The 16,331-nt window shown below is 37.0% G+C and overlaps 1 protein-coding gene across 1 annotated transcript in view; it reads right to left on the bottom strand.

Annotated features, from left to right (window-relative positions):
• Nucleotides 1–3,132: 3,132 nt before the first annotated feature.
• The window catches only part of ZNF654 (zinc finger protein 654), a gene marked incomplete at its 5' end in the record, with an annotated part of 22,590 nt that continues 9,391 nt past the window's right edge, over nucleotides 3,133–16,331 (bottom strand). Inside the window, 5 exons of the mRNA XM_010018085.1 lie at nucleotides 3,133–3,267; nucleotides 3,661–5,974; nucleotides 7,655–7,796; nucleotides 12,365–12,504; nucleotides 13,255–13,457. Coding sequence (XP_010016387.1) covers nucleotides 3,260–3,267; nucleotides 3,661–5,974; nucleotides 7,655–7,796; nucleotides 12,365–12,504; nucleotides 13,255–13,457 — 2,807 coding nt within the window. The remainder of the gene's footprint in view (nucleotides 3,268–3,660; nucleotides 5,975–7,654; nucleotides 7,797–12,364; nucleotides 12,505–13,254; nucleotides 13,458–16,331) is intronic.

The raw sequence follows: 16,331 nt of genomic DNA, 5'->3' as shown, positions 1-16,331 counted from the left end.
TGGAGGAATGTTATTAGAATACAATTACCAGCAATGAAATGCAGAGACTTTGATCCAACAAAGCTCCTAAGCTCATGTGTAACTTCAGGCAGCTTTAAGAGATTTGCAGGCTCACATTACACATGTACTTCCATATTTATTGAATCAAGGTGACACATCTTGGAGAAGTATTTTCAATGCTTAATGCCTGGGTGAAAAAAAAACTTTCAATTTTAGATTTGGAACCTTTTTCAGCTCTAGAAGCTGCAGGCTTAATGCAGGGTAATACTCAACACACTAAAGAACCCTTAAAAAGCATGTAGAGTTATCACCCACACATTAGAAGTATCTCTTTGCTCATAATTAAAGCTGCTTAATACTGCAACTATCTGAGAACACCAACAGGTATCAGAGAGTAGTTTGAATGAAATGCAATGTCTTTTGAAGTACAAATCATAACTTAAACCAAAAATGTTACCACCCACTTGCTACTTGAAGTCAATTCAGGGTATTTCTGACAGGTGTTAGGTGATGCTGATGTCCACCTACAGAAGAGTTCAGTTTTCCAGTTCTCCAAAGTGTATATACTGAACACATAGTATAAACAAATGGGGGTGTCCAAGAAAAGCATCTTTGAACAAAAATTAGTTTAATGCAGGTACAAAAAATTATGGTCACAGTTTATGCATGTACATAGATGCATTTATCTACACACTTAAAGAAAATACAAGTCTCAATCATGTTTTTAAAGCATCTTCAAACACATGGAGCTCCAGGAAAAGGCAAAAAAGCACCAAAGATTAAGGGTACATTGAAAAGACTTTACACAAACATTTTTGTAGTATCTATTGACTGAATTTTCAGATTCTTCAAACTGTAATACTTTAACTTTTTTTTCTTTTCAAATATATTTAAGCAAATTTATATAGATTAACAAAGTTAGGCAAAGAAAGGGGAGCCTGGGAATTTAATATAACTCAATATAACTGGGTCCTTAAAAATTAATTGAAAGCAAAAAACTGTGAAAGTGCATTTGACTGATAAGGTCCCCATTAATTTTAAGTTTTAAAAACTTTTAATGTATTTATACATGTAAATATATATATAGTGTGTATATACGTACATATAATGAATGATGCATTTAAATCAGGTTTTTTGCAACTGCAAAAATAATTCTTTGGTGCCTCAAATGTCACACAAATCTCAAAGTGGGCCAGTCATAGGTATTAATGTAATGCACACATACCTGTGATCATAATTTTATAACCTTTAATGTTAAGCCAACTCAAAGTTAAGGCAAGAATGTTCTACAATTCAGAAGAGTATTATTTTGAATTTGCATTCTTTTTACCTCCCAGGAGGGGAAAAGGAAACAGATTTAATGCAAATATCTGTTTAATTTCACAGAGGATTATTAGCAGAGGCATTACTGAACTATTAAGTTCCAGAACTACTTAACAGCCTATTTTACAATGAATCTCTTAGTTTTGTAAGTGTGAGCCATTGCTACAATGAACAGATCTTTTATGTACCTCCTGATTTTTTACTAATTAGATTTTACATATCTGTTGATTTAAGCAAGTTGATCATCTTACTATGCCATACAAGCGTGGTGATGAACTATTTGGTAAGCAAACTAGCTGAGCAGGAATAGTTGGTTTTGGCTGTCCTACATTTCTGTGATGACTCTGCCAGTACACACCAGTTTTTACCACTACACTTTCCGTGCCTACAGTCACATTAAATTTTTCAGTTACCCGCATAGAACAGGATCCCAAATAAAACATTTTTAGGTGGCAAGACAGTGTAAGATAAATTAAATCAGCACAGTAATTAGACAACGTGCATGTTTGTCACACCTCTGTTTGGGGTGGAAAGACCAAAAACTACAACAGCACCTTTTTTGGTTTCCAAATGTCCTGTATTTCAGTGTTACATATAGAGCTGAATGATTCAAATTTCCTGTCTTCACATTCTGATTGTTTCTGTGAACAGTGAATGTTGGATAAAGTGCTTAACATCTAAGCTAACACCTTCACTAACTTCTGGGAAAGGCTATCTTTTCAAGAGATGCTATTAGATAGGGTCATAACATGTCTTAAGGTTGACTCAGTATGTATTTTCTCCCTTCCTCTAGACAGTAAATAAATAGTTACAGTACTGAGTTGCAATCTACCACCATTGAGCAATATCACATGTGAAACAGGCTCTTCCTGATCTTTTCCAACTTGACATGTGCTCTGCTTCTGTCTGCCCTCCCCCCCTGCCCTTTTTAAAACAGGAAGCCATCTCAAGTTCTTTTCGGTCATACAAACAGCTGAAGGACCTCTGTATTTTCATGCAGTTAGTTTAACTCTGCTCTGTAATGCAAGCTTAAGCCCCTTCACACATTCCGTATTTGTTTCAATCTGCTTCTGTTGACATCCACACAATCTGTGCATGTACTGCTTGTATTAGTCTTCCTGCACCTACCAAAGATGTTTTACAGGACACACTTGACACACTTAACACATGCCTTTACCATAGCCTTGCAAAGGGCTTCTCTTGCATGCATCTGATTTCCACTGTGCCTAACTTTCACACTTAGTATCGCATTGACCTTTCCTTGCACACTCTGTACTTCAATATTTTGGCTATTCCAGCATTCCATCCATCTTGGATTTCTTTCTACATTCCTCTTTTTGGATTCTGAGTATAAGTTTATTAAATAAGCTCCATACTTTTGGGCAGATAATGGAATCAAATACTCAAACTTTGAAAAACGAATGCATGGGTCCTCTACACATTTTTTATCCATATTATACTAATGTAACGCTTTCTTGAATGATTCTTTCCCAGTTCTGTGGGTGGATACCCTTTAACCACGTATTTTCCAACTAAAGCAGCTTTCAGAATTGGCTGGTTTTATTTCCATAGGGCAATTAACACCTCTGCTTTCTCCGCCTGCTCAACTGTATGCCTTATTTTCCTTAAATCTTCATGCTAGAAAGACTGTGCCACTAAGCTTCAATCACACATTGGGAATGAATGTGGCTTTTCGGATAACTGGTACTTTGGGGATTTTGTAGCAACCTTTCTGGACTAAAGACCTGCAGAGCTCCTATTATTCCTCTGTGAGTTTTGTTTAGAAAATGTGCTTTGTCTTTATCAAGGTCATGTTCTTCTTCAGTAATTTGAGACTGCTTTATGATTAAGGCCAACTGGGAAACGAACTGATGCTTCTTCATGTAGTGTTTTCTTACACCACTCCTCGTTTGATACATTTTCCCACAACATCGAATCAGGCACCTGTAAAAGAGAAGGCACTGGGATCAAAATGAAAACTAACCAATGTAAATCATTCCTTAATCTAGAACACTGCTTATGTTTTTCAACATGTTTAGTTTCAAACTTGCAAGGAAAGACAGACTCAATTAGCCCATTCTGTTTTATGAGAAGCCTTTTCCATTAGAGTTGCCTAACAATTCTCACTACCCCTTTCTTAACTCTAAACAACATGTTCAATTCTAACCGCCAATTTAGCACAGTGTTGTGATATAATTGCCTAAGTTCTGGCATACTACAACTACTTGGAAGTTATGTCTGTCTTATCTACTCCATCAGGTTGCCTGTTTTCAAAGATCATTTTCTGATTGGCATTTACCTCCAAACAAACCAATCCCGAAGGAATGTAAGACTTACTTTCGTCATCTGAATCGAATCCAAAGAGCGTCTGACATTTCTTTTGTGCAAGGTGAGCCTCAAGTGCTTCTGAATTACAGTAGATGGTCAAGCAGTTGCCACATCTAAATCTTTCTGTTGATTTGCTACAAATTTTATCTTGTTCAGAATAAGCATCTACTTCATCAGCCAAAATTTTTCTACGTTTTGGCATGCTAATGTAGCGTTCGTCAAGATAACTTGGAGGCAATGGTCTAACATAGGGTTTTGTTAAGATGACACCATATGAAGTATTCTCTGTTGTTGGATTTGGTTTAGAAGGTAATTGCGAGGCAGCAGCATTATTTTGTGGTGTATCACTACAATTCTGTAAAACTGGTAACACTGACCCATTTTCTGTCCTTGTTTCGTCTGCCACTCTGTCCAAAGGTATTTCTGATGACTTTGATGAAGTCTGATCTACGTCACTGTGCCCATTGACCAGTTGGTCACTAACAGCATTACAGTTTTCAGAATTCGGCTGTAACACAGGCGTCTTTTGGTCTGTCAAACTTAAAACTGTAGTGCCACCCTCAGATGAACTTTCATTTCCATTATGAATTACATTATTTGCTTTCTTCTCAACACTTTGAATGTATGTCTTTGGTTCTGTAGAATCCTTCCTTGACTTCCAAGTTGGAATTGGTAAATCTACAGTTTCTTTTTCATTAACAGATTCATCATCATCTTGGAAACTACAAAGTTCTGAAGGATCATCTGAAGACTCTTTTTCACTTGCATCTTCTGAACATTCTGGTGTTTTATTTAAATAATGCTGAGCCTCATGTTCATACAGCAAAGGGAGCTCCTCAAATAGCTCACAGCACTCTGCAAAATTGCACTGCGCTTTAAAAATACTATGACTTTTTGTATGTTCTGCAAGCTCAGTTGACAGCTTAAATCTCTGATTACAATTAAAGTGTAAACAAAAGTAAACATTTGGATACACGTGTCTCTTCAGGTGGTCTATAAAATGTTGGGAATCAGCAAATTTTCTCTGGCAGAACCGGCATTTTCCTTTATTCCACTTCATTATATGCTGCTGCACCTTCAAATCAGTTGGATGACTTTTTCTTGCATGTTTATTGAGGAATCTTATCTTTTTAAATACTCTAGCACAACCATTAGCAGGGCACTTAAAGCTTCCTTCCTCATCCATAGCATCAATATCTTTTTGAGAACCAAAAGCTCCATTCACTTTATGCAGAGTAGGTGATTCTTTACTGGAACTGTCATCATCTTCAGGCAAACTTTCAGTACTTAAAGCATCAGGAACATTATTAAAACAGCTGTCACTACTATTTTCAGTAGCATCATCCTGGTCACTTAGATGGTTTCCCACCACAAATACCTGTTGTGTGTTCTGCTCCTCCACTTGGACCACTTGGTCAACACTTGGTGCTCCTGCAGTCTCTGGTTCGTTATCTTTGGAACCATCAGAATTCCCATTTTCAAGAGATGGAGTGACATCAGAACATTCTACTTCATTAAGAACAGAAGCCTGCCGACCAGCCTCAAGAACTGCAGCAAGATGTTGCCTTTCTATCTTCCTGACATGATTCTTTAAGTGCTTCAGCATAAGTCCTTTCTGCCTGAACTTTCTGGTGCAAAGTACACAGGAAAAACTGCCTTTTTTTTGGTGAGCTTGTGCATGTTTTACAATGTGACCACCAAGAAATTCCTTGTTGCATATCACACAGCGGTGCCTTGGTACAGTTTGATCTAACATTTCAGATGCCTCAAGAGCTTCATCGTTCTTTTTGGCATTACCTTTGGACTGGGCTTCAGAGAGGTCTTCGGGGTCAAGCTCCCCATTGCTTACATCTGTTAAACAGACACGCTCGTCACCCAGAGCTCTATACTCTGTTATCTTCTCTGTATTTGCAGTAGAGTTTTCCAGTGTATTTTCACTTAAGCTAACAAAGGCTTTATCTCCCAACAATGCTAAACAATTCTGCTTGATCATCAGGAAATTCCAAAACTCGGGATCAAAAAACAAACCTTTTTTCAAAATTGGAAGTAGTTCAAAACGTACACGGTTTTGAACAGAACTAGTGCACTCATTGTATTCTTCATCTGCACATTTATATAAATGTTCAACAGTGTAGTAAGATTCCAAGGTGCGCTCAAGAAAAAAGATTGAAAGAGCACAAATTCTGAGGATCTCTAAGTCATTTGGCAGAAAATGAGCAATTGCTTTATAAATAAGACTTTTCATGTTGGGATCTTCACGGAGGTCCAACTGTAGGGCACAACCACATATCTCAACACATATCTGAAGACCATCATCACCAACCTGCAGGAAGGAAATCACAGTATACATAATTATAGAGTATGCATAATGGCATTTCCCTTATGGGCTTACAGAACTCTACAGCTTAAAAGTAAGATAAAAGAATCTGATTCACGGGGGGAAAAAAAGAGCTAGTATAAACAATGCCCAAAAATCAACATTCCATGTATTTATACCACTATAAGTTCAAAACAGCAGTTCAGAAAGCATCCTGCTAGCAAATTTCACCTAAAAGCATGTATATTTTAAAATAATGCTCAAAGAAGACTATAAAATACAGGTACAAAAATGCCCCAAAATAACATCTGCTTCGCACTGAAAGCTATGCAGTTACTACCAGCAAAGCTTCAGATACTTTTGCCATGTGCAGTACTGTAGTTAAAAGACAATTAATTATTTGGGCATATAAAACAAGACTGCCACAAATCATATCTGTTCTAGCAGTATCCTCTGTCTGCATCTTCATTGCCTAGGCTGTTTCACACTATAATTGGACAGTTACGCTATATTTTGTCCGTGTTCTAACTCATTTGATTTGCACTGCATAAAAATACAAGCTATATAATATTGCCCTCAATTTTGAACAATAACCAGCACAGAAAACTTAACAACCCATGGCTAGGCATTCTAAAAGGCTTGAGTCTTCAGAGTGACTGACTATCCTTTCAATGAGCAGAATCCCTATTCCACACTTCAGGCTGCAGGCACTCCCATTCAGATGGATGATCAGAAACATACTGCCCAACAGGTAGCAGATTAATTGTGAAAAGTGTTTCAGGCACTTCAAAAATTAATACCCACCTAAACGTAAATGTGCATTAACAAATACACACAACGCTCCATATGTAGTAGGTTATTTAAAAAAATATCATACAGATGAATATACAAATAAAAGTTATTCATTTCACCACAAGTGTTTCAGAATAGATACTGAGATTAAAATCTTGAACAGCAGCAAACCATTTAATTTAGAACCCTACAGCAGCACCTGTAACAAAATACTCTGTAATTCACTTAGGGCACAGAATACAAAGGAGTCATTTGGAAACAACTCGCATGCCTGTATGCAAAGTATTGCACGTGACATCTTCTGCACATGTTTGTATGGGACAGTCTAAGCCTAACACCTGAAGCATGAAACACAGCACACTTTTCTGAAGCAAAATTATGTCTTCTCCTGTTGTAGTCTAGCTTTTCCTTTATGTTACATTAAGCATTTCTTCAGATTTGGTTAGAACTGGTGAAAAGATTCAGAACTTGACGAGGGTGAAAGGCAGATAAAATGGCATTATACAAGTCCTATTTCCTTAGAAGCCAGGCTAAGGATCCACAAAACAGTCCACTGAATCTTTCACATTTACTCCATGTATCTGCTATTAACTTCCCCATTTATTTATAGGGGATGACATTCCTCAAATTTCGTACAGCAGAAAGAAAAAACCTTAGAATTCAGCCAAAAAAAACCCCAAAAAAACCCACCTTAAAAAAACACACAACAGATCAAGGGCAATCATAATACTAATGTGCATTCTGGAACTTGACAAATTTCTAAGAGAATATTGTGTTCTTCCCTACCCCCTCTTAACTTTCCACAAAAAGTGGCCATTACACAATATAAACATCACTCCTCTTTAGTTACAAAAAGAATGGGGGATAGGGTAAAAACAAACAACCAAAACTTACTTCATCCTTAATGACTTTCATGAAAGGGAAAATTACTCTGACATTTGTTGCAATTCTTAAAAGCTGGTAGCACTGGTCGACAAATACTTGTTTTGATGGGTTAGATTTAAGCTGCAGTTTACTCCAAATGAAGATCAGGTCCCTATAAGCACAGAACAAAATATTTCATAGTTAGATTGAGTTTTAGAACTCTATCACTAAGCATGATGTATTACTAAGAACAACTATTTGCATATTCTATAACAAAAATTATATTTGAGGGTGTAATACCAAACTAATTAACATCACAACTGTACACAATGTGCACAATGGAAAATGCAACTTAATTACTTTGTTAAAGCATTCAGGGTATCTCCTATCACTGAGTCAATTAAATATTCAACAAAATATTAATGTATTCAGCTTAGTATCAGAGAACTGCATAATAAAATCAGATGCTACAGCATCTAGCTCTTAACACCACAGGCAATAAACGTCAGGCTAAACAGCGAGCTCTGTGTGCTCTTGGGATTAAGTTACTTTCAGTGCAAGGATAAGGAGTCTTTCAGGAAAAGAAGCGTTTGAAGGTGGCAAATGGGAGCGTTGTAGAAAGCTAGCTTCTGTTACGGTCCACTGACAGGAAATATTGATGTTTTCCACTTGTGCGTTTTACAACACGATTTTCTTTTCTTACTGCTGTCATCACTGCTCTTTCTAGCCAACAGCAGCTACATGAGAGTGTCAGTTTCTACAGCTATTCATGCATCTCTCTGATCTTCAGTCAAATAGCATTTCTGACTGATAGGAGAAAACATAAGAATAGATTGCTAGACTCTGCAGCAGAGCTCCTGCACGGGTAATGTGTTTAGTCTATAAAATACAGCTAATTGAAATTTTCAGCCTGTAAGTTCTATGCACTTTAATTCAGAGACTTGGAAAAGGTAACTGGACTTAACTTTCAGGTACAAGAAAATTTGCCAGCACAAAGATTTTACAAGGGAGTAGATATAGTCAGGACTAGGCAGAAATCCCACCATAATGTTACAATGAAAACAGGGGACAAACTGACTTCCATTTTCTGAAGGAAGACGCTTCTTTATTCCACCAGCCTCCTCCCTCAGAAAACACTAATGCAGCTACTAACAAAATGATTAACTGATCTTGTAGAGTCTCTAGTCCGTGTGAGATACAAATCAGACAAACCTTTTGAAATTAAGCTTGTCTAGTGAGGTCAGTGCCAGCATGAAGGGAAATGACAGAACTGCCCGTGACACAACACCAACTTCGCTTTTAAATTTAGGACAGCTCTATAATTCTGCTTGACATTTTAAGGGCTAGACAAAAGAACTTCATTGTTTTCTTTCATTCAGAACCCAAGAAAACTGAAGTCAAAAGACAGATCAAGTTTACACGGGGAAAACTGTGAAAAGGGAGTTCTATAAGCAGCCCTACTCACAGAAAAAATCAGTCTTTCAGGTTTTCTAAATATACAAGATATTCAACTCTGCCTTTACCAGGCTGAAATCAAAATGCGTGAAGTCTTTGCAAACTTCACATACAAGTTGGAAACTTTTTGCACCAAACCATTCAAAAAATTCAGTTAAAGTCTCAACCTGAAGTACAAAAGAAAGAACTGAGCATTTCTGCTGTTAAAAGTTACCAAAATTAAATACTACAACTTATTCTCTGTTTTGCCTCACCCCATTTCAGAGCAACCCATTTCAACACTAATCCCAGGGAAACTGAGAAAAGTCAGATTATTCTTCTGAGAGATCAGTGGTTAAAATGGCTTGTCATGTGTTTGGACAAGCTGGTACAAGGAAAGAGCTGAAAAACGAATGGAGAAAACTCAAAGTAGAAGGAACAGCTCCGTGGTGAAGAACAAGCTGTTAATTCAGTTGAACCACCATGTGACTAGACCCTGATGTGAAACAGAAGTCAGCAGCATTTGAGGTATTTCTGTGTCACTGACCACAAACTTGAGATAATGTAGGCAGGGGCAGTTTTCCATCTGCTTGATTATTATGGCACAGTAATATACTACTTAATGACATTTACTTGTTGGATAGTCTAACTTAGTTCACACTGAGGTCTGTGCTTAAACTGTTATAGACATCTGCTGGACCAATTTAAATTGTTACTGTGAAATCACAGAACTCTGTAACTCTTTACCAGAGGCAACCAGCCTGTTAGTCCCCTACAAAATACCACAACTGTGTGCCTCCATCAGCAACATAAAAGAACAGTTAAGCCCGCCTTGCCTTAGCTAGATCTAAAACTTTACTATTGTTGACAAGAAGAAAGTCTATCTTTCCTTGGTTATACATAGCACTTTAACAAAATGTTATCCAGTTCACAAAAACTACCTAAATGCAAAAGACTTAAACATGGGGGGAAAATTCTTCAACTTATTGAATTTACTAATTAGGAAGCACTTGAAAACAGACAAAACAGCATTTAAAAATTGCCTGGCAAAGAAGGCAAGCCATTCTGCTATGCTTGTTCCATCAAAATCTCGGCTGTCTTCCCGAAGAGACACCACTTACTGATACTAGTAAGTCATTAATCACTGGACTGTTCTCTTACCAATACCTTGTAAACAAATTTCTCTGGTCAGATCAAGCCCAGCTTGCTTTGTGATTCATTTGTCAGTGGGCTTTCACTTCAGAAAAATCATTCTGATCATAGCTTATTCCTAGCATCAATGAAAAACAATAAGAGCTTTGTGACAGAGCTGCTTAAAGTTAATCTTCCTCTGAGATAATATGGAGCTAATGGTTTCACCTTGAAGATTCCACACAGGTTGCTTCGCATGAAGTGGTAACAAGTATCTGCTATTTACATCTTTCTAATCTATTTTGATGTTTATCTTTGCTTGTAGTGGTTGCCACTAGATGTCTGCTAGATCTGCAAAGTCCTTGGTTCCAGACAAGGCAGGATGATTTATGTTGTGCTGAAGATGTTAAAATCTTCTACATTATGTGGATCAATTTAACCTGGCTCCTACTTCTTCAAATATTTGAATTACAGTGCAGACATGCCTTCACAAACTTTGTTCCAGTTTACATTATCTAGTAAGCATTACACAGAATTCTCTTGTTGGGTTTGCAACTGTTAAGGCTCAGCATCTGTAAAGAATGAAACAGCTGTTCTAGTTGCACAGACATAACTGCTCTGAACTCTTTCAAAGATCCTCAAGTTCTATATTTTGAACAGAAGATCAAAATACTAAGAGATGCCAAAATGGTTTCCTTGATAAACAGGTATCAATCAGTACTTTAGTCTCTTCTGGAATTTCATTTATGACATCCCCTTTGCCAGAACAAAAGGACAGACACCTTGTTTTGCCTAGCAATTTTGAAAATGACAAAATTTTATGATAAACTGGGTTAAGAGCAAGGTTAACATCTAACTACAGCAAAAGATAGGAAAGGTAGGTTTGATTTAAAATGTGTTTCTTAAAAGACTGAATCCCCGAAACAGAAAGCACTAGCCGTTAGTTAGTAACTAACATGTAACTAACATGTTTAAGTTACATCTGCAAATTTCCCAATAAGTAATAAGTCAGGAGATGCAGCATTTGGGCAGGAATCAGCAAAGTTGGATTCCATTCACAAACTATGTACCTTTTTGGCTGAACTTCTTCATCTGTCCTATGGGGACAGTAATGTCCACCTTTTCCTGGACATACCGAATGAAAATTAGCACTAAGTATTGACAATATATTGTATTATAAATTTATGTTGGTCACATTTCTAAAAGTTTTGATGCAATGCAGTCACTTACTCAAACAGCTAAGAAAAAATTTTATTAACAAAACAATCATCATAATTTCTGACCTTCATTACTTCCTTGAGAAAAAAGAAAAACAAAAAACAACTCTTACTCCTCAATTTCCTGAAATCTGGGAACATAGAAATCTGATATAGATTCTAAACTCCATATTAAAATTAATTACAAGCTTAATAAGATCTCTATTGACTGAAGAAAAAGAAAAACGCTTCCTAAGCTTTTTTTCTTCAACTATGTAATCAAACAAATTAAGCACATTTTATCAAGGAATGCAGGTGTTACTTTAGATACAGAAATTATACAGGCTAAACAGAAGGATTATCTTCCTTAGCCGTCGTTCAGTCCTCTGAACTATGAAATTTGTTTTGACAACTCTTTAGAAAATGCTTCTAAAAACACAAAAACATCCAACTATCAAGATGGTTTAGTGTGTATGAAGACATTATTACTTAAATGTTTTCTAGAGTACCACTATTTATTTTATGGCTCTATTTATGAAATAAAAGCTCCCATACTAAGTAGCACATTTTCAGAACCATATATTATTCTCTTTAGACATATTGATGACGTATTACCCCCTGGTTATTATAAAGCAGTGTCATTTAACTAGCAGGACAGAAAAATATCTGCATTGCCAGAGAGTCTGCATATTGTTACACATTGCTAATAATAAAGGCCATATTTCTAGGTATTTACAGCCTAAAGTATGTGAAGGCCCACCCTTCTGTTACTTTGAAACACTTAACGTGTTATGTACCATGTAGGCTACCATCATACATGATTGTGTGCATAACAGATGTAATAGGAATGTTTAAAAATCACGTTAGAATGTTTTTATCTTGTATTTTAAACTTGAGCTACACCTCAAAGTAGATGAGTCACTTTGGCAATAAGCATTTGTTATCTGCTAAGCTGCTTCACCAGAAATAAAGTATTTACCATATACAATACATGTCCCCATTTTGAAGCTGAGGGACTAGGAACGATTCACATAGCTGTAAGGCTAAGGTAGTCTTCCCTTCTTTTTCAGTGTTGCAGATGATCTCAATTCCACTCTTGCAATCAGTCCTCAACAAGTGCTATACAATTAAAATAAAATCAATTTAGATAAATTTGCTAACATGAAATAAAACCCTATCAGACCTTACTATATTAAAACTACTGAAAACTTCAGGAACTGCTACTGACATAGGATTTCTTTGGAACAGCTTTTGTGTAGGTCTGTAAATGGAGATTTTGGAGATATTTAGAGTTCTTTCATATTTCTTAGAGCAATGACAGAGTAATTGTCCAAGAAATTAAAAGACTACACAAAAGCACTCTTTTAGCATGACTTAGCTTGTTCTCAAAACAAGGTTAGGAAAAGCAGTGTTATCTAGTAAGTGCTATCCGTGGTAAAGTAGGGTCACATTCAGCTAGAGTGTCATTTTACATATGGGGGCATCATTAAGAAACCTTAAGGCTACTAAAAATTTGTAACATACAGAACACTGGACTGACATCAGTTAGGCTCAAGTGCTTTTACTAAAATAATAGTCAATAGTGAAACAGTCAACACACTGAAGTTACAAAATATTAATGACTCAAGTTATTTAGGGAATATATCTACAAGTAAACTTGACCAAAAAATTGTATCTAGGTCAACAAGATTTGTAGGCACTTAACATTTAACTTTTCAAAGCTTAAGCAAGCACTAAGTTAAGCAACACCAGTGTAGTTGCCTTATTTTATGACATTTGGTTCTACAAAAACAAAGTTCCATATGCTCCTCTTGACAACTTGTATACAGTAAGTACTTAATTAAACAAATGTATACTGACAAACAATACCTCCTGGAATAGCTGATCTTCTAATGGTGACATATAAAGACAGGTGAAAAGAGCTTGATGGAAATACAGATCTTTACTGATATCTGGATGATTTATGCAAGATTTGATAAGAGCCATTGCCTCAGGGATGCGTTCACAGGCAATAAGGTATCTGGCACGCAGTTCAAAGAACAGTGGATTTTCAGAGCTTAAATATTTGTTAACTGTACAGAAAAGAAAGATTTAAAGGCAATTAGAATATGAAGTCCAAATAACAAATATATTTAAATGTAATGTTGTTTTTAATAGTGCAATGTCAACAAATAATATATAAAAAAAAGGCTCTGCTAAAGAAGCTATCAGATATTTAAATACCATCAAGAATCTGTCCTTCTGCTTGGAAATAGAAATCGTTATTTTTCTTACACCAGTAATCTAATTCAGTATTTTATTTCTAACAGATTAACACAAGGTGCTGCAAAGGATTAGTAAAATATACACTACATAGAAGCAGATATGAACATTTTTGAGAAAGCAAATTCCCTCCTTTCTCGGAACTCATATCTGGGTGATTGTCAGAAGTATAGGACTGACATCACTTCCAAGGCTATAATTCCAGATATTTAAAACAACTCAGGATACTCATTATCCACTAAAATGGAAGAGCTCAGAGTGATGAAGAAGTTAACTACAATTCACATGCTGTTGCTTTTAGTAGTTTTGAACACTTTGATTTTGCTGCTGAAGTGGAAAATAGACTTTTTCTTCTTCTAAAACTGCTACTGGGCACAGTTCTTACATCTAAATCCCTAAATATCTTTAAATTCTAACCCCCGATTTCTGGAAATCTGTTTTTCAGATCTAAAAGCTAATCTTAAAGCTAGCATTTGAATGAAAATACTTGTACTGAGATACTCAAAACACTTAAAACATTTAGGTAATTGGGAAATTATGAAATACATAAAAGACATGCTTGAGATCTTTTATAGATCATAGAAATTCTAGTATCTCAGGATTAAAATATCATTCAACAAAATACAATAATGCTGCTTTTATTTTGAGAATTGTTTGCATCTTGTCAAGTAAATGCACACTCTGAGGTGTCAAGTGTGTTAACGTTAATGTAATGTGTTGGACAATATGGGCTGATCTTCCTGTTATAGTGTCAACAGCTACCATAAGAGTTAGAACCCCATAATTTCTAGTGCATTCCCTGTAGTACTACTGTACAGTGTTTCATAATAAAGAGATTGTCAATTTAAAGTCAACAAAGGCTGAAGTGAGCACAGGAAGTTTATACCTTAGAGGGAACATGTATTAAGAAAGTTACAAGCAACTTAAAAGTGACACTTAATAGGACTAAAACCAAAAGTGGCTGCTGAAAAACACTATCTGAGCAGCCAAGCTATTTCCTTCCCTCCCCCCCCAAAAAAACCCCAAAGGATTATGTATATAACAGAAGTTAAACTTTTTTTTTTTTTAAATAATGACACCTGCTTTAAAAGACATTTCTTATGATCAGAAAAAAGGACTTCTGTAGTATCTTTATTTTTATGCAATCTAACGACATTATATGCTAATGAACACTTGAGGAATATTATTCAAGGTGATATAAGGTTTGTTAATAGATGCACTGTAAGGTCCACCATAAGAAAATCTCATTCCCACTATTGATTAGCACTTCTGAGTATAAATTTAGTAAAGATGATTGGAAGAAAAGCCAGTGTCTAACAGTAGTCATTAACTGCAAGAAAAAGTGATTATATGGAAAACTCCTTTATGCCAAGGCCTCTCCTTTGGAATTAACATAAATAAGATGATAAACCCCATCACCACTTTCATATGCAAACATTATCCAACAGATCACTGAATATTCACACTGAAAAATTAGGCCAGGAATACTTAGTTTTCATTAAGTGCTGATGTCAAGAAAATGGTGCTTATCTAATAACTGGTTGCATCATCATTTTCACTCAAACAAGGGAAGACTGCAGACCACAGTACAAGTGACACCTCTCTAGAGATAGGGTAGGAAGGGGGAGCCCAGGAACTACAGGCTTGTCAGCCACAGAGCAGATCAGCCTAAGTGAGATCATAAAGCATGTGTGGGAAAATGGGGGGATCAGGCCCAGTCAGCATGGGTTCATGGAAGGCAGGTCCTGCTTGACCAACCTAATCTCCTTCTATGACAAGGTAACCTGCCTGGTTGATGAGGGAAAGGCTGTAGACATTTGTCTATTTGGACTTTAGTAAAGCATTTGACACTGTCTCCAACAGCATTATGCTGGAGAAACTGGCTGGGTTGGAAACCGTCTGGATGGCAGAGCCCTAAGAGTGGTGGTACATGGTGTCACATCTAGTTAGTGTTTGGTCACTAGTGGTGTCCCTCAGGGCTTGGTGTTAGGGCCAGTGTTCTTTAATATCTTTATTGATGATCTGGATGAAGGGATCGAGTACCCTCAGTAAATCTGCAGATGACACCAAGTTGGCTGGGAGTGTTGATCTGCTGGAGGACATGAAGGCTCTGCAGAGGGATCTGGACAGGCTGGATTGATGGGCTGTGGCCAATGGTATGAGATTCAACAGGGTAAGGTGCCAAGTTCTGCACCTGGGTGACAACAACCCCACACAACGCTACAGGCTCAGGCAAGAGTGGCTGGAAAGCCAACAGCATCCTGGCCTGTACCAGCAATAGTGTGGCAGCAGGACAAGGGCAGTGATCACCCCCTGTACTGGGCACTGGTGATGGTGCACCTTGAATACTTTGTTCAGGCTTGGACCCCTCACTAGAAGAGAGACATTGAGGTACTGGAGTGGGGCCAGAGAAGGGCAACAAAGCTGGTGAAAGGTCTGGAGCACAAGTCCTATGAGTAACAGCTGAGGGAACTGGGGGTGTTTAGTACGGAGAAGGCTGAGGGGGGACTTTTTCACTCTACAACTGCCTGAAAGGAGGACAGAGAAAGGAGGTGGCTGGTCTCTTCTCCCAAGTAACAAGTGATAGGACAAGAGGAAAAGGCCCCAAGCTGCACCAGGGGAGATTTAGACTGGATATTAGGAAAAATTTCTTCTCTGAAAGGGTGCTCAGGCATTGGAACAGG

This window comes from Nestor notabilis, unplaced genomic scaffold (genome assembly GCF_000696875.1).
Source record: "Nestor notabilis isolate BGI_N333 unplaced genomic scaffold, ASM69687v1 scaffold5567, whole genome shotgun sequence".
NCBI classification, from domain to species: domain Eukaryota; kingdom Metazoa; phylum Chordata; class Aves; order Psittaciformes; family Psittacidae; genus Nestor; species Nestor notabilis.
This window is presented reverse-complemented; position numbering and strand designations above follow the sequence as displayed.